The 23,621-nt window shown below is 39.0% G+C and overlaps 3 protein-coding genes across 4 annotated transcripts; 1 reads left to right on the forward strand and 2 right to left on the reverse strand.

Annotated features, from left to right (window-relative positions):
* The first annotated feature begins 5,048 nt into the window (after positions 1–5,048).
* Positions 5,049–7,928, forward strand: LOC112178815 (cytochrome P450 CYP736A12). Its single transcript, XM_024317044.2, has 2 exons — positions 5,049–5,820; positions 7,003–7,928. Exons 1-2 carry the CDS (start codon positions 5,074–5,076, stop codon positions 7,834–7,836), a joined length of 1,581 nt encoding a protein of 526 aa, XP_024172812.1. The 5' UTR covers positions 5,049–5,073; the 3' UTR covers positions 7,837–7,928.
* Positions 7,929–7,950: 22 nt separating this feature from the next.
* LOC112178814 (coatomer subunit alpha-1) lies at positions 7,951–14,410 on the reverse strand. The gene is made up of 6 exons (XM_024317042.2): positions 14,250–14,410; positions 13,861–14,086; positions 12,412–12,906; positions 10,360–11,724; positions 8,531–10,193; positions 7,951–8,201 (listed from the first exon to the last, which is right to left on the reverse strand). The coding sequence occupies exons 2-5, from the start codon at positions 14,066–14,068 to the stop codon at positions 8,602–8,604; spliced, it is 3,660 nt and encodes a 1,219-aa protein (XP_024172810.1). The 5' UTR covers positions 14,069–14,086; positions 14,250–14,410; the 3' UTR covers positions 7,951–8,201; positions 8,531–8,601.
* Positions 14,411–15,704: 1,294 nt separating this feature from the next.
* LOC112179072 (serine/threonine-protein phosphatase 2A 65 kDa regulatory subunit A beta isoform) lies at positions 15,705–20,949 on the reverse strand. 2 transcript variants are annotated; one of them, XM_024317386.2, is made up of 13 exons: positions 20,794–20,949; positions 19,995–20,401; positions 19,033–19,279; positions 18,793–18,905; positions 18,558–18,637; positions 18,114–18,255; positions 17,925–18,005; positions 17,726–17,830; positions 17,358–17,540; positions 16,959–17,051; positions 16,678–16,817; positions 16,529–16,595; positions 15,705–16,040 (listed from the first exon to the last, which is right to left on the reverse strand). In XM_024317386.2, exons 2-13 carry the CDS (start codon positions 20,385–20,387, stop codon positions 15,924–15,926), a joined length of 1,761 nt encoding a protein of 586 aa, XP_024173154.1. In that variant the 5' UTR covers positions 20,388–20,401; positions 20,794–20,949; the 3' UTR covers positions 15,705–15,923. The 2 variants fall into 2 exon arrangements, with proteins under 2 accessions (XP_024173154.1, XP_024173153.1); XM_024317385.2 differs by having other exon boundaries at positions 19,995–20,404; positions 20,794–20,948.
* Positions 20,950–23,621: the final 2,672 nt, after the last annotated feature.

The following is a 23,621-nucleotide window of genomic DNA, read 5'->3' on the forward strand; positions in this document are numbered from 1 at the left end:
CGTTGGAAATATTATAGGGAGAATTTCAAGGGATTGTGCAACAAGAAAAGGCTCAAAACAAGTCCAGATCTATTCCTCAATTCCCTCAAGATATTTTGGACGAAAATAAGGAATAAAATCATGGTTTTGCCGTGAAAATCAAGAGGAAATCAAGGGGAGACGTTAAAGATAAGGCCATGGAGAGTTTAAGGGAGAAAAGGTTCAAAATGCGTCCAAATACATTGTCTAGGTTCATCCCTAGATATTTGGCCGAAAATGAAGAAGAAAATCAGATTAAATCCCTTTATAATTCGGCAAAATATATTTTAAATATTATGGACTTTATTTTGAAGCTTTATGATTGGTTGGATGACACAACAAAGCTGGCATGGCGCTACATGATTGGTTGAAGCTGTGTGGAATTATTAAATAAATCTTTGGGAAAATAAAAGAAGATTCATGAAGCTTGGAGGCCAAGTTCACGTCCCCTATATATACTCCCCCTAGCTTGACATTTTACACACCTCTTCATTCAGAAAATTTTCTCCAAACGTCAAAGCTCTCTCCCTCTCTTCATTCTCTAGTTCAATTTCTGCGTTTTCAAGCAAGCGGAGGAAGAAGAAGAAGGAGCCGTGAAGATCATATCCTCCATCATCCACCTTGAAGACTTGCTTCCAAGATTCAAGATCCCAACGTTTCAAGCCATCCATCGTCATCTCCCCTCACGGTGTAATTCATTCTTTTTCCTTGTAACCATTTTTGGTTTCCTTGTTTGATTTCGTAGGAACTTGTTTCTAGTTAACAATAACGTTTAGGGAAAAGTTTAAGCCCAATTAATTCTATGTTTAAATAAAGTTTTCGAATTCTATGATTGTGATTCTAAGTTGCTTATGTGAGTTTGTTCGATTGAATTTGCTTTACATAAAACTTTTATATGTTTATGTTCTTTAGTGGCCAACTTAGGATATATGCATGTAATTGGTGCTAGATTTAGGTAAATGATTCACCTAATAGTTTTGTGAACCTATTTCATAAATAGTAAAGGCTTTGGACAAAAGTCGAATTCAATTGAAGAGGATTGCAAATAGATGAACTTATTCATACTAGGTTGTGCACTTAAGTTGATAACCTTTCTCTATGCTTATTGCGTTGGACACGTATTGATTAGCTAGCTTTCTAGACTTTGATTGCATGTTTAATAGGATTAATCTAGGTGCTTTCATTTAGATTAATTAGTAAAGGAAAGTAAAATATGGGAAATCATTTGCTTCGAATGTTTCACTTGATCAACTTCTTTCTCTTGACTTAGAGGATCAATTATAGGATTTGAATCTAATTTGATTACATGGAATTTGTTTTTATCTTTGTTTCTTACGTTTCATTCTTGTATATGTGTTTTTATATTTTCCTTCTTTTTATTTTAATTTTTGAAAACCCTAAGTCTATAACCCCCCCTTTGGTTTCATTATTTTGTATATATACTTTATTTTAGTTTTGTAAATATTATACTTGTATTTATTTTAATTCTTTATTTGTTTTACAATGACAGGTGTACCCTCAATCCTCGGTTAGAACGATCCCTATCTACCATATACTAACGATGACATTTTCAGGGTTAAATTGCGCGCTTACTTTTAGCGTTGTCACTGGGTACCATAACACGGGGTAGCCCGTGTTTGGCAATAACCGGGATTGTGTTAAATGATACTCTGTAGTCCCCAAAACACAACCCACACCATCTACGAGAGCGACGCCAAAACTTATGGGATTGTGGAAGCCGCTGTTGTAGACGTCGAAATCCATTCTCGCTGGATCTGCTCTTCGCCTCAACCTCATATCTCATGCCATTCTTTTGCTTCAGCCTCCTTCAACACCTCTTCGTCGGGTTCAATTTCATCTTCTCTCTCATTGCACTGATTATTTTTCATCCTCCCCTTCAATCCTCTACCTTCTTCTTTCTCTATCTCCTTTATTATAGATGATTTGTTTATGGGTTAATATTATTTTAAGGATTTGGTGTCTGGGTAGCTTGATTTGCTGAGAATTTTGATCAATTTTGTGTCTGGGTAGCCTGACCTGGTAAGATTTGTGATCAATTTCACGTTTGTGATATTTTGTTCTTCTGTTTTTTTTTCCCTGGGTTTAAAGACTGGTTTTTGTTTAAGGTTGAGTTTGTCTTTGTTTTTTGCACAGTTCCTCCAGGCTTGATTAATCATTAATTGAGTTGGTTCTCCTCTGTTAGATTTCAACTCCACCAATCAATGCTTATTCTGGTGTTCTTCTTTCTTTTGTGGTTGTTCTTTCTTATTATCAGTTGGAGCACCAAACATGGATCGGGACTGTTACAGAAATAAGCCAAGTTATAAGAGTCCCGGATTGCTATAGAAATTAAGGTGAAGGGTGATAGTCCTGTGAAACAAATATGGCCTTAAGGGTCAACAATACGACCCATTTAACTAAAAAATTCATAAATTGATTAAATTCACTAAAAGCTTCACAAGACAAAAAATATAAATAATTATATATAATTCATAAATAATTAAATCCAATAATTATAAACCAAAATATTTCAAATTGTCTAATTCTATGATCAAATACTCCCAACGTCTAAAGTTTCAAGAAGAAGTATAGCATAACCGGGTCATACGGGTTCACTTCGTGTTGGTGGGTTGACTCGTGGCCGACCCATTTATTAAATGGGTCATGGGTGGGTCAACCCGCTTTTTAATCGTGTGGGTTCAACCCACTTTATTTCGTGCGGGTTTCGAATCGTGTTATCGGGTCGTGTCGAAATTGACAGCCTTACGTACATGCATGCAAAATATGATTATACCAAAATAAGTAATGCAGCATATGATTGATAAGAAGGTAGGAAATTACGTACGGAAGCACTGAATTATGTGGTCCAGAATTCCAGATTCAATTCGAAGAGCGAAAGTTATGGGCCTAGCTCATTAAAATTAAAACTTTATTCTAGTGAAACACATCGAGCCTATTGCTTGAGCACGAAAAGTTAGTTTATTTCAAGGGAAGTTCTACAACATACACATAAATTCAGAGCCGTCCTTTGACCAAGGCAACCATGGCAGTGGCCTCGGGCCTCAGTTTGGGGAAGGCCTCCATCTCAAAATGCCTATATATATATGTTAAAAATAAAAAATAAAAAAAAGATAGTAAAAGAAAAAAGATGCAGCATTGCAGTCTGTAGAAGACGACACCGAGGCCGATGAAATCAAACCCACGACTCCGTGAGGCCTTAAAATTTCCTCTTTTTCTTCTATATTTGTAAGTTAAACACCCCAAACTTCCTCTTTCTCCATCACTCTGGGATTAGAAAGAAGATAACAAAAAGTTTTGCTCTCACTTTCACCAATTTGAGCAAAAATGAAACATTGGCTGCTGAAACATGAATTTTTTATTTCCCTATGATTCTCTCAATGACAAACAGTAACATTTCTTCCTTTTATATCTATTTAAGCCATTGACAAACTCTCATAGACACATAGAAGCAATCTTTCAATTCTCTTTCTCTTACTCAATTCTGAATTTCATCATTTGTTCTAATTTCATAATCAAAATTCAGATAGTTGATACAATTGTAACAAATTGTCAAGGTCTGAAGTCCAAAATTTTGTGATTAAAAAATCAGGTTCTATTGTTCTTTATTGACATTGTTACTTTTTATTTTGTTTATATAATCTGCTATGTTTTAGTTTGAACTTAGTTTTGCTGACATTTTTTTTATAATGGAAAAAATTATTAGGAAGGTCTCTCTAAATTTTGCCTTAGGCTTCACTTTGTCACGGGATAGCCCTGTTGTAAAAGATACTATGATGCCTAAGTTGATGAGTGTTGAATTGTAGTTGGTATAAATGAGATTCATTACTTCCTTCAAATGTTCACTTTACGAAGTATTTATAGATGAGCTTGATCAAATATCTCGACTAGTGCGCATAGTGGTGTGTTAGGTCCACAAGTCATGCGTTAGTGATCCATTACACCACTCTTAGGACAATATGGGGGAGTATTTCCTGCTTGCAATTGATTCAGCCGAGCTAACTAATTCTGTTAATTTGTTCCGCCTTATCCAAATCCACCTCGAAAGGATTTTTTCTCAAAAATGTCTAGACTTCTCAGCGCTCCCCAAATAGATTAAGTCGTGTCTTAGAACTTGATTTCACCTCAATTAGGTCGACCTCGAGGGGATTGCACATGAGGGGATTTTCCTTATATGACCCGAATCCGTCTTAAGGGGATTTTACCTCACCTAGATCCGTCTCGAGGAAATTTCACCAAACTTGGATCTTTCTCAAAGAGATTTCTCATATTCGAATTTAGCTCAAAAAAATTTCTCCTCATTTGAATTTAGCTCAAAGAGTTTTTCTCAAACAAATTAAGCTGCCTCTCAATCGGTTCATATAGTGACTAAAACTGTTTTTAAAATTTACACCTCCCCAAGTACCAGGTTGCACAAAGGATAATGATAAGGTTTGGTCACAAATCACAATAGGACAACTAAAGTTGCTACGTCGTTGACCGGAACATTCAACAGAGCTGATTTTGTCTCATTCCTCAGTCTATTTGATTTTCAGTACCAACGGCCCTTTGGTCCTTTCCTAATACAGTGATACCAGTCTACTGATGTATGTCTTCATTTGTTTTTTAGTTTTTTTTTGGATCCTTTTCATGGACGAGAAATTACCAAAAATCTACCGAGATTGCTAAAGTTGATTTAAAAAGATCATCTGGGGTCAACAACATTTGGATATGGTAATTTTATTGACTGACACTAAAGTACACTAGAGTTATTGACTCAAACTAAAGAGGTATAAACATGCTAGTAGCAGTTTTATTGATTTTTCTCATTTATTTATTTATTTTACAAGTCTAAATATAGATAATCCAGATGCGGGCCTTCTTATGTGTATTTTTAATACGTAAAATGTTAAAATCAATTATGTTATGCTGTTTCTGAAGAATTTTGCTCAAGTCAAAATCTACAGAACTTGCTCAACTGAATATTTACAGAGGGTCGGTCAATTTGTTTGGAGCAGAGGTTTGGTCCGTTAATATAAACGAGTCCCTGAGCTTGTCATGACCCATATTTCTCATTATCCCTCTCAGCGACTCCACACAAAACAGAAAGCCAAGCCAGAAAAGATGAGTCCTTCAACAATAATAGCCATCCTCCTGGTTCTCCTCACATGCCTTTGGTCACTCATCTCTGCTTCCTCCAAATCAAAACACAAAAAACTACCACCCGGCCCTCGGTCACTGCCAATAATCGGAAATCTCCACATGCTAGGCAACCTCCCCCATCGAAGCCTCCAACACCTGGCCAAAAAATATGGACACATCATGTCCATCCGTCTAGGCAGTGTTCCGACCATAGTAGTCTCCTCCCCCAAAGCCGCAGAGCTATTCCTCAAAACTCACGACACTAATTTCGCCAGCCGGCCCAAAATCCAAGCCTCGGAGTACATATCCTACGGCACAAAGGGCATGGCCTTTTCCGAATATGGTCCCTATTGGCGCCATGTAAGGAAGCTCTGTACGCTTCAGCTTTTCTGTCCAGCAAAAATAGAGGCTTTCGCGCCGCTGAGAAAGGATGAGCTGGGAGTGCTGCTGAGAAAGCTCAAGAACGCTGCAGAGGAAGGTGGTGTTGTGGATGTTAGTGAGGATATTGGTTTGATGAATGAGGACATTACGTACAGGATGGTGTTGGGTTGTAAAAGGGATGATCAGTTTGATTTGAAAGCCATTGTTGAGGAAACGTTTTCCTTGGCTGGGGCTTTCAATATATCTGATTTTGTTCCTTCCCTTGCTGCACTTGATATTCAGGTATGCTAATTAATCCAACTCTTTACCATAGGCATTTCTCTTCGATCATTCATTTATGAACCGATTGCATCGGGACGTACTAGTTCCGGCCACATAAGTTATTTAATTCTATATTATTGCATTTATATATGAAGTTAGTCGACCATTACATGTATCGGACACTGAAATATTCAAAATTTCAAACCAGCCACACTAGATCTTCATGGGAACCCAGCTGCACGTCTTTGTCTCTATATGAACTATATTAGGATCAACAAACTAGAAGTAAACATAGGAAACCAAGTTTTGTGAAAGTGCAGTTAGCCGCCAGCTGCACTTCTTTGTCTCTAAATGACGACCTTTCCTTTTCCTCTAGGCTGCTAATTAAGCACTTCAGATTCGTTGTTATTTTATATTTTCATAAATCTTATTCATGATTACAGTTTACGCATAAGATAATTAAGAAGATAATGTATTTTGTTGAGTCGGCCCTGACTCCAAACTCATCTAAAATGTGATGTGGATGTATATAATTTTGGCTGAAGGTTATTTTAAAAAATTTAAAATAATTAAGTTATGGCCCCACAAATGCTCTGTTTTGTAAAAAAAATATATATTGAATAATTCTTCATTGTTCCGTCTAATTACTATTTCACCGAGAGAGTATTCAGAGCACTGCCGTGCACTTGCACCAACACAAATAAATGGTTAGATTGCATTAAATACACTTTTTGTTTATTAAAAATAAAGTTGATAATAAATATCAAGGGTTGAGATTATTTTATAAGGGTTGGGTCACTTGCACCGTCGGTTCATAGAATAATTTCCACTATTTTACCTAGTTATTAGTGTTTTTGAGAAAGAAATTAATTTTTCAAAAGAAAACATTAATAAAGATTTTAATATGTACATTCCTAAGAAAATAGCAAAAATATTATTTATTTATTTATTTTAAATAATTAAATTATTTTTTCGACCCTGCAAAAATAACTTTCAAGTTCTGCCACTACATCTCCTGCTTACCATGATGCATTTGTTCCCTTCATGCGAAAGTTTAGCATGGTAGCCTTTTCCATGGTGACGCCAAGATTGGAGTATGTTACATAATATTCATAGACTTTAGTTTAGATTGCCTAAATGTATATTTTCTACTGCATATTAGTGTATTAGATGTGGTTTATTATATTTTTCTACGTATATCAGGGGTTGACTAAGCGAATGAAGAAAGTTAGCAAGACGATCGACAAGCTCTTGGAGAAGATAATTGACGACCATGAACAAGTTGCTAAAACTACGAGTGGGAAACAAGGCAAGCATGAGGACTTTGTAGACGTCTTGCTTTCATTAATGAACCAACCGTTGAACTCGAATGGTGAGCAAGTTCATTTTCTTGATCGAACAAATGTGAAAGCCATCTTACTAGACATGCTTACGGCGGCTTTTGATACTTCGGCCTCATCGATTGTTTGGAGCCTTTCCGAGCTCTTAAGGCATCCAAGGGTCATGAAGAAACTCCAAAAAGAGCTCCAAACTGTGGTTGGCATGGACCGAATGGTGGAAGAGACTGATTTGCCGAAGCTGGAATACTTGAGTATGGTGGTCAAGGAGAGCTTGAGACTGCACCCGGTGGCACCATTACTAGTCCCACATGAATCTATCGAGGACATTACAATTGATGGATATGACATCCCCAAGAAGTCGCGAATCATAGTGAATTTCTGGAGCATTGGAAGAGATCCTAATGTTTGGTCGGAAAATGTTGAGGAATTTTATCCTGAAAGGTTCATGAACAGCAATATAGACCTCCGGGGACATGACTTTCAGCTCATCCCATTTGGGTCTGGCCGAAGAGGTTGTCCGGGTCTGCAATTAGGGCTAACCACAGTTCGGCTAGTTCTGGCACAGCTGGTGCACTGCTTTAACTGGGAGCTCCCAGCAGGCATACTACCTCAAGACTTGGACATGTCCGAGAAATTCGGTTTATCAATGTCAAAGGCCCAACACTTGCTTGCCAAGCCGACCTACCGTCTTCTGTAGCTCTTGTTCATCCATCTATTATTTCGTAGCATAAAGAAATGTGTGCAATGCAAGCATGGATGAAAATTAATAAAATGGTTTCATCAGTACCATTGACAGCAGCACAATTCGCGATTTCTCAAATATGATTGAATTATCATGAAAATAACAAACTATAACCATGACCATTTAAAAGTAACTATACCATTAATATTTGTGAGCATAATCTGCTTAATATTACATAACCATCTCAACAAAAAAAATTTGCTCAAACTAGACTCAAAAGTTCACTATGAGTAATACACCACCCACGGGTCAAGAAAAAATAGCACCTACTTTCCGAAAACAGAGCATCAATCCGCCTGCTTGTCTAGCTGATGGTTTGTCTACAAAACAGAAAAACACGCATTTGAGACTACATTTATGGCATTTAAGTATATGCTGTCTAACAATTGATCATCCGTGGACAAGACATGCACAAATATTAAATCAATTCAGAAACCTAATCCATGAGGCTTTTCAACTGGATAATGCACAACCATATTATAGAACTGCAGCACAGCTCAGGAGAACAAAAAGCCCCCGAGAGTTTGGCATGTTCAAGCCATTCTTACCGACACAGGCTATTCAAAGAAAGGAAATTGGAAAAGACCAAGAAATAAAGAAATTGCAAACAAATCATATGAATGTTGACTCTTCTCCAGTATTTTCTTACCAATTTACTGGCACATTGACACGACCGCAACTGCTGCAAAAAGGATGAATCCTCCTAGTCCTGCAGCCTGATTATCGAATCTGAGATGGAGAACATAGCAACCCCGAAGCATCTGCACCAACCACTGCAAGATCACAAACAGTACAGAGCTTCCCTTCTTGGCTTGGCACAAACCGTGAGCTACAGTAAGGGCAAGAGACGTCCTTCTGTCCTCGGTAAATTGGTACATATGTTGCCCCACAAGTCACAAAGGGATTTCTGAAGTCATAGTTCAGTTGAGAAGCATCAGTCATATTCTTCTCTGCCGCCTGCAGCACTTGCCTGGGTAACTTTGCCTGACTCTCAACGGTGGGGTTCGTCTCCAATAGCCGTCTGGCAAAGTTAGCTGCAGTGGCAAGGTTCTTTGCCTTGTAGCAAACTGTCATTGCATTAAGCAAAGCAAGCCTTAAGTGAGGCAATTGAAGATTGCAGTGTGTGAAATAAGCTGCAAGCTCCTGCTGACGTACTGGATTATCTTTCATTTCCCTTCTCTTCAGCTCCATTTGCAATCCCAGAACATATTCCTTGACTATTACAATTAACTCCTTAACTTCATCAACTTCTCTCCTTGAATCAACAACAATCAAAGGAATTGTATGAAGAATGCTAAGAAAGAGCCTGAGAGCTTCAGTGAACTTCCCAGCAGTTGTAGCCTTGTAACCAGCTTTGAGTTTCTCTTCCAACTGAGAAAAATTGAACACAAGTGCTGGTGGGTTTCTGACATTTGGCGTGGTAGTTTCATTCCACCCACGCTCAACTGCTAATGATATCACTGGAGCAGACGAAAATGCCCGTAGATAGCTGTGGCTTCCAGAGTGAAGATCGAGGAACAATTGCCTCAAAGGAGTGAAGTTTTTAATCCCAAGTTGCCTGTTCAGCAACCGCATCGCAGTATCAAAATGGCCTGCAGCGGCATGCTCAGCGGCAAGAGATGATCTCTGGATCCAAATCTGGCTTACAGGCATGCCAGTAGTTGGAGCAACAAAAACTGATGAATGAGTATTAACAGAAGTCCTAGGTGTGTCAGCTTCAGGTGGGAGCTCCAAATCTTCAAGGTCCCATCCTCCCTCTCCATCATCTTCTCCAGGCACTTCCTCACCTTCCAAACCTGGAAGGGCAACTCCATTTTGTAACCCATCAACATCAACCATGTCCAGCTCCTCACCCCAGTCACCATCAACAGCCTCATCCTCTTCATCCACAGCTCCCCTGCCGATATTATCCAACCCACCTTCAAATATACCTCTCATTACTCTGAGAAGTGGCCAATCACTACCACACATGATTGGTGTTGGGGGAGTCAAAAGAGTTGGTGGTGCTTTACCCTCAGGCAAAGTTGGAAGATTATCCCCCAACTCAGCTGCTAGCCTTTCGGCAACATCATGCAGCCCATGAGTTTTTGCTGTAATATAAGCAAGGGGCAAGTGACCAACATTCTCCAATATCTTAATGCGCTCCTCAACATTCCCCAGATACAGTGCATTGTGAAACTGACCCATGACATCATTCTTGACCTCAGCAATTTTCAGCATCTTGGACAGTTTCTGCATATTACCATTTATGAGATAAAGGAAAGACAGCCTTTCAAAATTTTTGGTCCTCTGGTAGGCAAACTCTACAATACCTGCATTTTTTATGAGAAACAGATACTCAATTAAAAGGGAAAAAAAAAGAGACCAACGCAAAACAGTGCACAAAGCGTCCACAAACAAAATAGCTTTACAGACACCTGGTAAAATACATAAACAGAGAAAATTAAACAATTATGTCACAGCTGTGTTCCACAATACCTGCATTGCCCTGTCGAAGAGCCTCCACACCCAACCTATACCAGTAATCTTTTTCATCAATTGCTGTGGCAGATTCAACCGCAATTTGAATATTCCCACTCTCTAATGCCAGATTGAATCTAGTTCTTTCATCTTTCACAAAATGGAGGGCAACTTCGGGGAACCCCTTCTGTTGCAGATAAGCTATCATCGCCTGCCCACAGAGCTGTGAGTTCCTTATCATGCTCATAACATTGTCATATTTCTTCTTCAAAAGGGATAACTTGAAGATGTATTCTGTGGCATCAATAACTATGGCCTTATTTTTCCCATCCCGATCCAAGCAAAAGATAGTGTTTGCAGAAACTTTCGTAATGTAGATAGGAACATCAAGCGTTCTGATTATTCCACTATCTCCATTAGGTAGACAATATTTAATGTGATTCAGAGTTGAATAAATGAAAACACCGTTGTCATCCCAACCACCACTCTTTACACGGATTGTCTCATGAAGAGTGCACTGGTGCACAAGCCTCTTGCTAGCAATAATTATGGCATGTTTGCTGAGCAAGGCAATACTTTCCATGTCATTAGACCAAACAACATACTTGACAAAGGGGGTTTGAAGTTCACCAAGAACAGTCCTCTGCTGGAGATCAAATATAAACACTTTGTCGTCTGACCTACACAGCAAATTACCTGTTCCAGCGTAGAATATTGCATCAGCAGCAAAAGGAAGGGGTGTCTTTTTAACAACCTCATTCCTCAAATTCTTTACCAGGACAGAGTTTGTGCTTTTCTCAAGCACAGCAAACCTATTCCGTGCTACAAACACAGCTGAACCACCAACACCTCTCTTAGCATCTTGCACACTGTCACCCCTAGTAATGCTGTCCCTGGGTATGAAATACAACTCATAGGATCCCCCGTCCAAGTCTGAGCAAACAAGAACCGCATTTTCTGAAGGACTGTAAGAAAGGGTCCTTGGACTTTGATTTAAAGTGATAGAACCAGGTCGTCGAATTGGAATAACTTGTGTATCTCTCTGGGTTGAAAACTCGTAGAACTTCAAAAAGCGGTCTTTAGCATAGAACAGAGAATCACCACTGACGGCAAAGGCCGGTCTTTCCCTCTCTAACTTAAAGACGATCATCCCACTGTCATGACCTGCTGCTAATAGATTCATTTCAGGGTGAGATGAAAGAATCCAAAAGCGATCATGCTCTCGTCGGAAAGTTTGAATTCCAGTTCGCTTTGTCACATCCCAGACACGGATACTTTTGTCCTCTGAGTTGGATACGATTATATCCTGCTTAGCATGAAACATAACACATGAAACATTATTCATGTGACCTCTCAACGTGTCCACTTCCCAAGCCTTAGTATCTGAAAAACAGGGTGAACTATTTAAATCAATAACTGAAATGATTCCAGGCACTAGAATGACAGTACAGATTACTCGGGAGCAGTACAACCTTTTGGTTTCTAAAGAATCCACAGTAATTAGACATTCAGGCCTAGTCTACGGATTACAGACACGTATAAATTTTATAAATTTCAAAAATATTATTTCATGGATTTCTCTGAAAAGCATTATCTTTTTCATTTAAGACAAAAGCTCCTTTTGCTTGAAAAAAGGTACAAACTATATAAAAATACACTTCCTCTGAAACAACATAAGAATGTAATAACTGACAGTACATTACTCAACCGAACTCATAACTTGGTTCGATAAGTAGCTACCCCCACCACTCCCAATCTCATAAGTTTCTTTCTTCCACTTTTCCACTCACCTCAAAGTTCAAACTATAAACCAAACTTGCAAGAAAGAAAAAGTGACACATAAAATTGTGAAGAAGGCATGAAACAAATCTGCTTGTGAAGAAAGCAAAAGGATCATATTGTTCATTTTTAGATAGGAGGTCAATGGGAATATGTGAAGTACATGCCAAACAGCTATAAATCAATAGTACACAGTCTACTAATGCTACCAGGAATTGAATTGACAAAGGCAGCTTCCTCATATAGAGCAGAAAATTAGATAAGGAAGAAAGCAAGGTTATCATTTCATACCATTCATCCGCCACAATTTAACTTGGCGATCGTCTGCTCCTGAGACAATGAGGGGCAGGTTGGGGTGGAATGAAGCCCAATTGACACCTCGGTCATGCCCTTCCAAGACATACTTAACAACAGCATCAACACCACCAAAAAGATCTGTGTTCATCTGACTTAGTCGCAGTATGTCATCCGCAGGGGACACAGACTTCTTTTTCAGAGAACCAATATCCCAAACACGGACAGTCTGATCCAAGGAGGCAGATACGACAAGGTCTTCTTTAGGATGGAATGAGGCACACATAACATAATGATTGTGGCCTGTCAAAACTGAAATACAAGTGCGCGACTGCCAGTTCCATATACGAATAGTCTGGTCATCACTGGCACTTACAATCCATGGGTACTCATGGTGAAATTGCACGGTTCGGATATAATCTAGATGCCCAAGAAGAGTAAAAAGACATCTATGCATCTTGTAGTTCCAAACTTTAATCTTGTAATCGTCCCCTGCAAAAACCCAACACAGACCAATTAAAACTTAAACTGCACCATATACAAGTTAATCAACGTCTATAAAAATAAGATACAGAATCCCCTATCCCCAGGGGTAAATCAATTTGTGCAAGAGTAACATGGGTATCAACTAATCAAGGGAAGGGAGCTTGTTTGCCAACAACACTCATACTTAATCAATTTAGTTTCATTGTAAGCTATTTCTAAACTCTAACACCATAAAGTTTCCAAAAAAGATATTACGGAATCTGAAAGTAGTTAAGCTAAACGGCCAGCATTACAATAAATGTGAAAATAAAACTTGCTCTATTTCTAGATCAGTCATAAGAAGGTGTCAAGGAAAAAAAGAGTTCATTCGTTTATTTATGTAGCCACCACTGTTGATCATAAGTAAAATTGCTTGTCCTACTGGAAAAAAAATCAATAAAATTGCTTACATGTAATAGAAACATCATATGAAATCTGGAATCTGATTGACTTTTATGTATAACCCACTCACAAAATGGTGGCATGGTACGGAAGCATTCTTTATTGTCTATTGCTGCAACTAGAATCTTCCTCCAATAATTTTCAAATATTTTTGGAAATTTTACATCTCCTCCAACAATGGCTAATTCTAGATAAAAATTGAAAACAACAAACTTGAACGATATATCGTCTGAGTCTGATAAACCACACTACGTGCTCTATCAATTGGAACTTTAATAAATCATATACACCAGCATTCCAATACTGCTATCCAGGTCAGTTTATATCAATTTCACATTCTCATGGCATCCAATTCAAAATTCCTCTTCCATTTTTCTAATTACAGTTTGCTTCAACCTAGATCTATACGATTCGCAACAACAACAAACCAAAACCAGATACCGTAAACACCAAAATACAATTGCACATATCAAAATGCCAACCAATCCGAAAATACACATGTACATACGAAATCTGTACCTCCAGACACAAAGAGAGGCTGAGATTTGTGGAAATGAACACCGCGAACAGGGCCGTCGTGCTCATCGAATCGATCAATGAGAGTCCCCATACGGTAGTCCCATAGCTGGATCACACCGCTGTGCAGACTCGCGAGGATCCACGGCCTCTTAGTGTGGAAGCTCAGTCCCTTCACTCTATTACTCTTCGTCTCGAACTTGGTCAACATCTTTCACCACCGCGATCACTGTAATCCAATCCAATCAAATCAAAATTCAACCACAAATTCACAAACGAAATCGCATCCACTCTAACGAAGTTGATATCGCAAATCAATCGAAACGCGAAAGAGATAAGAAGCAGAAGCAAACAGATCTGAATCGGAAACCTAGGGGTGAAGAAAACCGTACCTTAGATCCGATCAGTGGGTGAGAGGATCCAACTGAGTCGCTAATGCATCCAAAATTTACCTCCAGAGCCAAAGCCTGAGATGTACTCTCTCTATTTATAGGGAGGAGTCTGGGGGAGAGAGTGCAGAGAAGATTAATGGAGAGAGAAGAGAGAGAGTGAAAAATCGGGGGTTGAAATTTATAGATAGACAAGAGAAAAAGAGCGAGTAAATTTTGCTTCACTGTATGGTATTACTACGGCCGTGCGATTGGTTTTCAACGGACGTGATCGTTTTGATTGCGTGTCCCCCCAATTGACTCTAGTCTTCAAATCATAGGCAGCGCGTTTTGAGTTTTGGTCCTACGAAAATACTTTTCCTACAATAACCGATGCTACATGGCAGGCCGGGTCTCTTTGGGCCTTCTTGGGTTTTGTTGTTGATAGTTGGGCCTCATGAGGGTTGTGCAATAGGATAACCCTCTATGCGGCGTCCAATTTAGTCCGAAAACCACTTATGCGGATTGTTTACTAGTTATGTCCTTCCGAGTTCACTTGGTCAATAACTGATTAAGAAAATTATGCTCAACCAGCTAGCCCGTTCGACCTTTTTGGCATCCCTCATGACATGAATGTTTGACTATCTGTACTCGGAGTCGGTCCTGGTTTTTGCTGTTTTGTGTTTTGCAGAAGCGTCGCAATATGTTATGAGTCATGACTTCACTTTCTTTTGGAAAGGTTTCGGGGTTTGTCCTTACTCCTGGTTTTGTTATCATCAACCAAGTAGGTGAAATTGCTCAAGTAATAACTCTCGCCCTTTGGGATGAGTCGCTATGCATGATTTCGCTTATATGAATACAGAGATTGAAAATTAAAGCTATTAACAAACAATCACAACCACTAAAAGAAAATATACGACTTTGCTAGACCGAAGTACATAATTTTGCATCGCTTTTATTCCACTAGCCGCCTTTGAATTTTAGAGACAATTGTAACAAGTCATTGTAGGTTTGAGTTGTGCATAACCAAATCTATTGCCCTGTGATAAAAGCACAAGAGTCTAATGATGAGAGAGACTAAACGAATTACTACACAAAGTAACAAAGAGGAGTACCAACTTCCTTGGTGAGATGAATGAAAATTAAGTACTAGAGAAACTTACCACTCAAGGGACTGGCAGAAACTAAGTTTAACAAAGATCAAATGTGGCACATGATCTTTGCAACAAGTATTATTTTGGAGGCCTAAATTTGCACGAGTTCTGCTTGGAAACCATTCAGAGAAATCAACAAGACAACAACTCAACAAGTTCTACTTTTCCACTCTGTCCATCCAGATACTTGATTCTCTGTTTTTGTCAAGTACTGTAATATCGTGTAGCATTAAGTATGCCAATATTCAATAGCTATGTAATCAATGAATGACGTTGAAAAGAACATTCTGGCGTGCTTCCAAAGGCCAAAGAAAACAGTTCATCAAAACTTTAACCAGAGTGGCATGTAAGAATACTATTACGAAAATGGACAAATGTACTACAAACGAAATCACAATTATGACAAATTGCTAAGTGGACCACAGAACCTCTGCGTCTCAAGTAAGACATTAGATACAGGAGAGAATTGTACTCAACATACAAAGGGAACAAAAAGAAATAAGGTAAAACTTTGAACAATATAGAATCTAAGGACAATATCTCACTAGTTAGACATCATGACGTCACTTGACTGTAGTGCTTGGGTCGCAAAAGATCTTACATCAACGTCTGGATCTTCACTGAGCTCAACCAAACAGGGACGAATCATCTTCTCCACCACCTGTGCATTAAAGCACCGTTCAGGTTACATGTCTATTACAAAGCACTTCAGAATATTCATTCGCTACGTATATGAATCAATCTTCAAATGTTTTTTTTTTTTCATGTGGAAGGCAAGGCATCATTTGTAAATATGGCAACCCAGTAATTATCTATTCTGACCATTTCGTTCACCACATTTAACCAGAGTATGCAATCATTAAACCAAAAAAACAAGAGTATGCAATCCCCATCGCAGTCAAACCTATATGATAAATGAAATTACATATGTTAACCCTCCTGGAGTGAGTGGTAACCACAATTATACTCAAACAGAGCTTTCTTCTGATGTTAAACAATGGGAAATGCAAGAACTGCTGAAAGTTTAGCATATTCAGCAAAAATCCTCCTGTGATAACTGATAACAATCATTATTGTATCTGTTGAAAGAGAGTTTTAGTTTGTACTTTGAATTTTACATGCCTATGCATAAAGACAGTATTTACTTACAGATTGATCAACTATAGGAATAAGTGACTGCAACACCTTGGCGACATTGAACTTGATGTTTGGAACCCTAAAAGAAGCAATTATCAGCACAACAGCTAAGTTAAATCAGGCAAAGAGAAAAATTAAGTGTCATAGCTAGTAATATTTACCTATCTTTTGATGCAGTGATAACCACCGGTAGAAGTTTGGAACAAGTAATTTCTGATCCCATAACAGGGGCAAGTAGGGAAATTGCATGTAGAATGGTCATCCGATACAAATAGTGAGGGTTGTTAATCATTTCCAAAACCTGTCAACAGATTGCCAGATTTAAACAAGAGTAACAAATGACTCAGCCTAAAGGTACCTAACTAGCCCTTAGTGCTATAAAAGTACAAACCTAGTCATAGATACATTTTAGTCCAATCTAAAATAAGAAAAGAATAGAAACCTGTGGGACTATATGCTGCATGGCCCAATCAGGGCCAAATTCTTCTGCAAGGCGCTTCACATTATTAGCAGCTGCATCACGTATTGAGTAAACCTACCATCAACAACAATTTTGTCAGTAAATTTCAAAAAAGAGGTTTCCCAGCCTATACTGCATGACAGACTACTGCCATTTCAAAATTTTAAAACCAGAGGAAGTCGTTAACCACCAGATAAGATTCCCATGTTTTTACTTCTAGACAAGTAAAAGTAAATATAAGGTAACAAAATTCTTTCTGATGATGAAATAGAAAGAACAAAAAGCAGAAGCATCAAGTTCTTTTTCTTCTTCTTGGCTTTCTGAAAGCAATAAGAATGAGATGTTGAAAAACTATTTATCAATCTCAAAGGCTGCACAAACCTTATCATTTAACCACTGCATGCAAAGAGAACCAAGCTTATCATCGAAAAACCCCACACCCAACTGACTTGCCAATAAAGGGATATATTCTATTATCGCAAGCCGAACCCTCCAATGTCTATCCTCTGCCAGTTCCACAATTGCTGGCAGTAGAGACTGGGACAGCAGATCAATTCCAATTACCTGCACCAGGTAAATTACCAAGAACGGCTCAAATTCAATGGGAAAACATAAACCAATATCCTTAAGACAATAGTCTGTTGAATAATTTAACAGTGGTTGCGGGCAAAACCATATGAATTAAATGAGACGACTCTGTTGGACAGAGGCATACATATAAATACAGATAGAAAAACATTTGAACATACCTGGTTGACTTGATCAAGCTTGCTAATAATGTTCAGCCGGACATCTGGAAACTCATCTTTGAGAAGAGAAAGGAAAATAGGCAGCAGTTGCTCTATGGTTGCATCCTGCAACCACCAACAGAAAATGAATTAATATAAGGATCAGGAGAGCATGGTTAGTTTTATGAATTATATAGAAAAGTCAACAGAAGATTCTTGCCTTTCCTAAAACTGGTGCCATTCCCATTATCACTGAAGCCAATGCAGAGCGAACGTGCTGGGATGAATCTGTTGACAATTCCTATAGCAAGCAAACTTTATAAGTTATAAAGCTAAAGTCGCACATCAGAACTGCATCAAGACTAATCAAACAAACTATTTAAAACAAAATATAAGTTAAGATGTGTACCTTAACAAATGGTAGGATGTGCTGAACGGCAAGTTCTGGGTCCAAAATTCGGCAAAACTTGGTTACTTTTCCTGCAGCAGCAATCCGCACCTCAGCCTCATTATCGCGAAGAAGACGAACATAGGCAGGCACCAGGTCTGACCTAAAGAATGTCAACATCACAACAACCATCAATTAGAAGTCAACTGGCAAGTTCTCAAACTATTACTAAGATGGTGACTCAAATCACAAATATAAATATCAAGAAAACTATTATCTCATGGTCCAACTTGAAACTATATAGCCAAAAGAAAGTCCTGCACAGCATAGTAATAAGCCATACAAATGAAAAAATAAGCAGGGATAGATACAGAGATCAGATAGTATATTGGCAGTTAAAGAATTATAACATTCAAGTAACACAGAATGAAAAAAGGACTTCCAAATGACATATAAATTGATTACCTGGTGGCTTCTGGGCCAACAGCTTCACACAGCTCGTATAATTGATTTGCAACCATGTAACGAACACGCCATGACTTATCCTGGTAAAAGGAACGTGTTTGCATCACATGTATTGCCAATATTACATAACAGAATGCTATTAATAATTCAAAATGTGTTAGCAAAATTACAAAAAAGAAGCAATATGATGTGCTGGTTGTCATGTAAAGTACTAACATTCAAACATATGCTGTACCTGTGAAAAATTGACAATGACAGGAAGAATATGGGCAACACAATCTTGAGGTTCCAACAACTTCCCAAGAGCTGCACAACCCTCGACAGCCAATAACCGAACAGAATCTTGATCTGAATACATGAGTGATTAGAGTCAATTCATACTTCATGCAATATGAAATTAACACCATCGTATGTAAGTAACAAACCTAAGATAATATAGTTGAAGAGCAAAACCAGGAAATCCATGAGGGCATACCATCCTGTGTCAAATCCTCAAATATAGACATGACCTCAGTTTTGAGGTGGGCAGCTTCAACAGTCGCAGCAAATTTTCCCAGGTTAGTTGCAGCAGATCTTCTAACCATGGGCATGTCATCTTGGCACAATTGATTGTATATAGTTCGAAGTTCAGTTTTTATAGATTCAGGGGCACTAGAGTAAGCAATATGAAACAAACCACACGATGAAACACGAGCAGTAAACCACTCGCCTGCAGCCAGCCTCTGTATAATTGAGATAACAGTAGGCAAAACAAAGAAACTCTTAGTCAAACCATACCACAGTAGTACATTCCCCATATGGCAGAAAAGAACAAAAAAAAAAGGTAGATGAAATTCCTACATGTAATGAAATGGAAAGAAAAGAATAAAACTTTAGAATTGTGAACTATAACCAAGCCTTTACAGACACTCCACTGCCCAATGCATCAGCAGTCAAACCAGAATATCATGTATCAAAATAAAGGGCTCCAAAAATATGTTGAATAAAGAGGTAATAAGATCAAGTTGATTGCTACTCTTAATATTAAAAGTAAATGAAGCCAAAGTGTCACCAGATTATCCAGAACAACTAAACTGCTACAAATAAGGGTGGATACAGAAGTGCTGAACCAAATTGCATGAACCTAAATGAAATTTTAGCGTGAGATCTTAGCTTCTTCTCCGTTTTTTGGTCAGAAGTGTGTTGTTTTAGTAATCTGTTTCCTAAACAGGCACTTTTACACTCATTATGACTGTGCAAGCATTTTGAGGATACTACCTCTCAAGTTTACAAAATTTGCTGTTAGGAAAATACGTCAGAACATTTCATATTGAGGTGTCTTCTCATTTCCTACCACCTAATTACCAATAGTACATGTCACATTTTCTCTAAGAACTAAACCATAATGACAGGGCAAACCACATAATAGAGATAATCAAAGAGAATCAACCATCATACCTTGACCAAAGGGACGAAATACTCAACCAAGTCCTGTTCCCTCATTTGCGCCCCAATCCTACCCAACGACTCCACTGCCTTGTCCCTCACACATGTTTCCTCAACAGTGCATAGAGTTTCCAACGGTGGGAGCAGAATATTGGCATGCTCTACGCCGCCAACATAGGGGACAAACACCCCCAATTCCTCTGCCATTGCAAGAAGCACCTCATCGTCATCGTCATTGTTCTCGCTCAGGAAAGGAATCAGTTCCTTCCTGGTCCTGTCCTCCCCCAATGCACGAGCAATGGTCGAGAGCCTGCGGATTGAGTTCAACCGCAGTTGAATGTCTTCGTTCTTGAGCTCATCAATCAAAACAGCAATTGGATATAGAGGCTCATCCACCATAGCCATCTTAAATTTAGTCCCTACTGAAAGCAAACACAACTCAGCAAAATCCACTTCTACATCAAATACATGTCTAAAAGTCTAAAACACACTAAAACTCTATCCTTTCCTTTCCTTGATTCTCTTAGCAATAATTTGATTACTTAATACTAACTACAACAAACTCCAAAACTAGAAAAATATTACTACAGCTCAGAAAATATCAAAGACTCGAAATTTAACAAAACCATGACTACCCACAAACAGATACAGAATAGAAAGGTTCATAATTACACGAATTAGCTATCTTTACGGCGGGAAAATGAAATCTGAGGAGTGAATCTTCGTTAATTTGAAAGAAAATAAAAGGCAAAGTGCGAAATTTATTGAAGGCAAAACAAGCAGGTCAAGCAAGAAAGAGAGAGAGAAGTACCTTAGGGGTTATTGGGTCGATCTGAAAAGGTGTGTAGTGTTAGAAATGAGAGGGATCTTTTGGGTCGAGAAGAACTGGAAGGAGGAGAGACAGATCTGCTGCTCGACTTTAATCGTAATTTTTCTTCAAATTCGTGGATTTTTCTTTTTTCTTTTCTTTTTTGACCGAGCAAACTAAGGACTACGGTAACACCGGACCCTGCCCGACCCGATTTTTCTTGCTTTGTCCGTTTCCATCTCGACTATTTTATGGGCCGTAGGCAATTTATTGGCTATCTTGTTTTTTTTTTTTTTTTTAGAATAAGAATCCTTTATTGAAAATAACCAAGATTACATAATATGGGAATGACCGGTGGTGGACAAGAACTCCCCACTCTCCTCCCTAAAAACAGAACTAGTTACGGGTCCGTCATCCAGGATGACATCCATGAGTCAAAAGAGCCCAACCCCTAACCACTTATTTCGCCCAACCTCACAGGCTACAGATAACCCCGAGAAACTCGATAACACCCCATAGACAACAGCCAGAGAAACCAGCGCCCTCTTCCACACCGCGTCCCAATGAAACCAGACCACGTGCAAGGATCGCTTGTTAGCACATTGACCATAAGATAAAACTAAAATTACACCAACTCGTCCCCAGGAAAGACACCACATCCATGGCACATCAATTTGACCCAACCCTAGCTCAAACGAGTAGGGACCAACTATTGACCAAAGTAAACTAACCAATAACCAAAGTAAACTAACAAGCAACCTAACTAAAACCAAGACTTTAACCAAAAGAAAGAAGTCGCCGCCACAGTACTCCTCACCCTTGTCGTCAGATGACCCGCCGGCAAGCCACCACCGCAGCCCCATGTCTTCAATCTCCCCAAGTCGAAGGTGCCTGCTAAACCATACAGCAAACCACATCAAATCTATCACCAAGAAATCAATGAAAGACTCACTGTACCTTGCCTCTGCCATGCCCACCACCTTGAAAACCCAGATCCACCACAGCTGCCATCTCCGTCTAGCGACCCACCGTAGATTAGAAGTCAGCGCCATACGATCCATGGTATACCGCCTCCATGATCTGGCCTCTGACCACTTACTCCACGCCGACCACCACCTATCCGACCTCCACACCGACGATGCCATCTCAGAGAAAAGAAGAGAAGTACCAGACCTTGACCAGCAAAGCAAAGAGCAGAGGAGGACCCCTGAGATCCCAAGATCCCGTCCGGAAACACCCGCCACTCGTCGATGGAGCAGGGAGCCACAACCGACGCGGGGGCGCCGCCGGACAGGCTGATAACTTTTGTTAACTCTCTCCAACCCTAGTTCTCACTCTCTCCGAATTATCCTCCCCAAACGCAGAGCTTACATAAGTGAGTTATATTATTGGCTATCTTGTTATCTCAAGGTGTTCTTTGTAATAAAAATGGTATGTTTGGATCCGTTGATCCGACTTTGAGTTACTAGCGTTCTTTATACATGCTCTGCATGTGTAATAGATTTTTTTTTTAAAGATAATTAAAAAATAAAATAAAATACAGTTATTGCACAGAGAAAATATTGGGAGAGAAAAGTGGAGATGGGAAAATTTATTTTTTATTTTTTTAATAAAAATCCATTTTGTAATTGTCATATTTATCCTTGTGATTTAATTTATTTTCAAAGTTTTTTAATCTTTCAGGGTTAAATCTGTCAATTGTTTTTATTTTGGCTAACAAACCCTCTTCTCTTAATAATAGTATAGATAAGTAGGCCTTTATGACTCCTATTATTGTAACTTCCTCCATTTAAATGAATTTGATGGCATGTTGATTAAAAAAAAATGTAATTGATTAATTCAAAGTGTTATAAAATGAAGGAAAGAAAATCTACAAACCAAAAACATACTAGATATGTGATGAACTCTTGTATATATATACAATAGATAAACAAAAGGCTTATTGATCCAAAGCACTAAAATTGATCAAAATTAACTCACTTACCCTAACAATAGATTTTTATTCCCATTAACACAATTTAAACTAAGTTGACATTTTTGCCCTCAACCTAATTAAAAAACTACATCCATGACATTTAATTCCTCTCTCTCCTCTCTACCACCGGTCACGACTCTCTCTCTCTCTCTCTCATGCTCAACCTCGTCATTGTCGTCGCCGTCATTTCTGGTCACCAAAACCAACCCTCCTTCACTTCTCTCTCTCTCTCTCTCTCTCTCTCTCTCTCTCTCACACACACACACAGATCTGATTGGGGAGCAATACTGCCGTCACCATCTTCTTCCTTAGCGGCGCAGCCACTCTCCACAGGCTGCTGACCTCCGCTGACACCGCCACCGCCACCACGACGTTGATCTAGTGCGTCGGTGGCGGAGAACAACGTTGATCTGGTGCCACCACCACCACCACGACATCGACAATCTCCGATCCGATTGGGAATAGAGAGCAAGGTCAGAAGGTGATGGGCCTCCCACCAATTAAAGGACTAACTTGTCCAGTGAGGCCATTCTAGATGGTGTACCGTTTCATTCATAATACTTTGCGTTTAATTAGTTACTGATGTAGGATGTAGATGGTGACAACTGTCCCTTACTGCATGACTGGCTCGTGACCTCTTGGACTATATAAGTCATGTATTCCCTGCTGTTTACAATCAATGAGAATTTGCCTTCTTCGTTTTCTTCTTTCTCTAGTCTTCTGCAATTTCTATTTTTTAAAACCCAGACTCCTATTAAGTGGTATCAGAGCCCTCTCATGGGACCGCGGAAGGGTGGTCTGCCGCCACCTCCACCACCGCCGTCAAGTAGTTCACAGTTTCCTCCGCTGCCGTCAC

The sequence above is a fragment of the Rosa chinensis genome, chromosome 7 (assembly GCF_002994745.2).
Source record: "Rosa chinensis cultivar Old Blush chromosome 7, RchiOBHm-V2, whole genome shotgun sequence".
NCBI classification, from domain to species: domain Eukaryota; kingdom Viridiplantae; phylum Streptophyta; class Magnoliopsida; order Rosales; family Rosaceae; genus Rosa; species Rosa chinensis.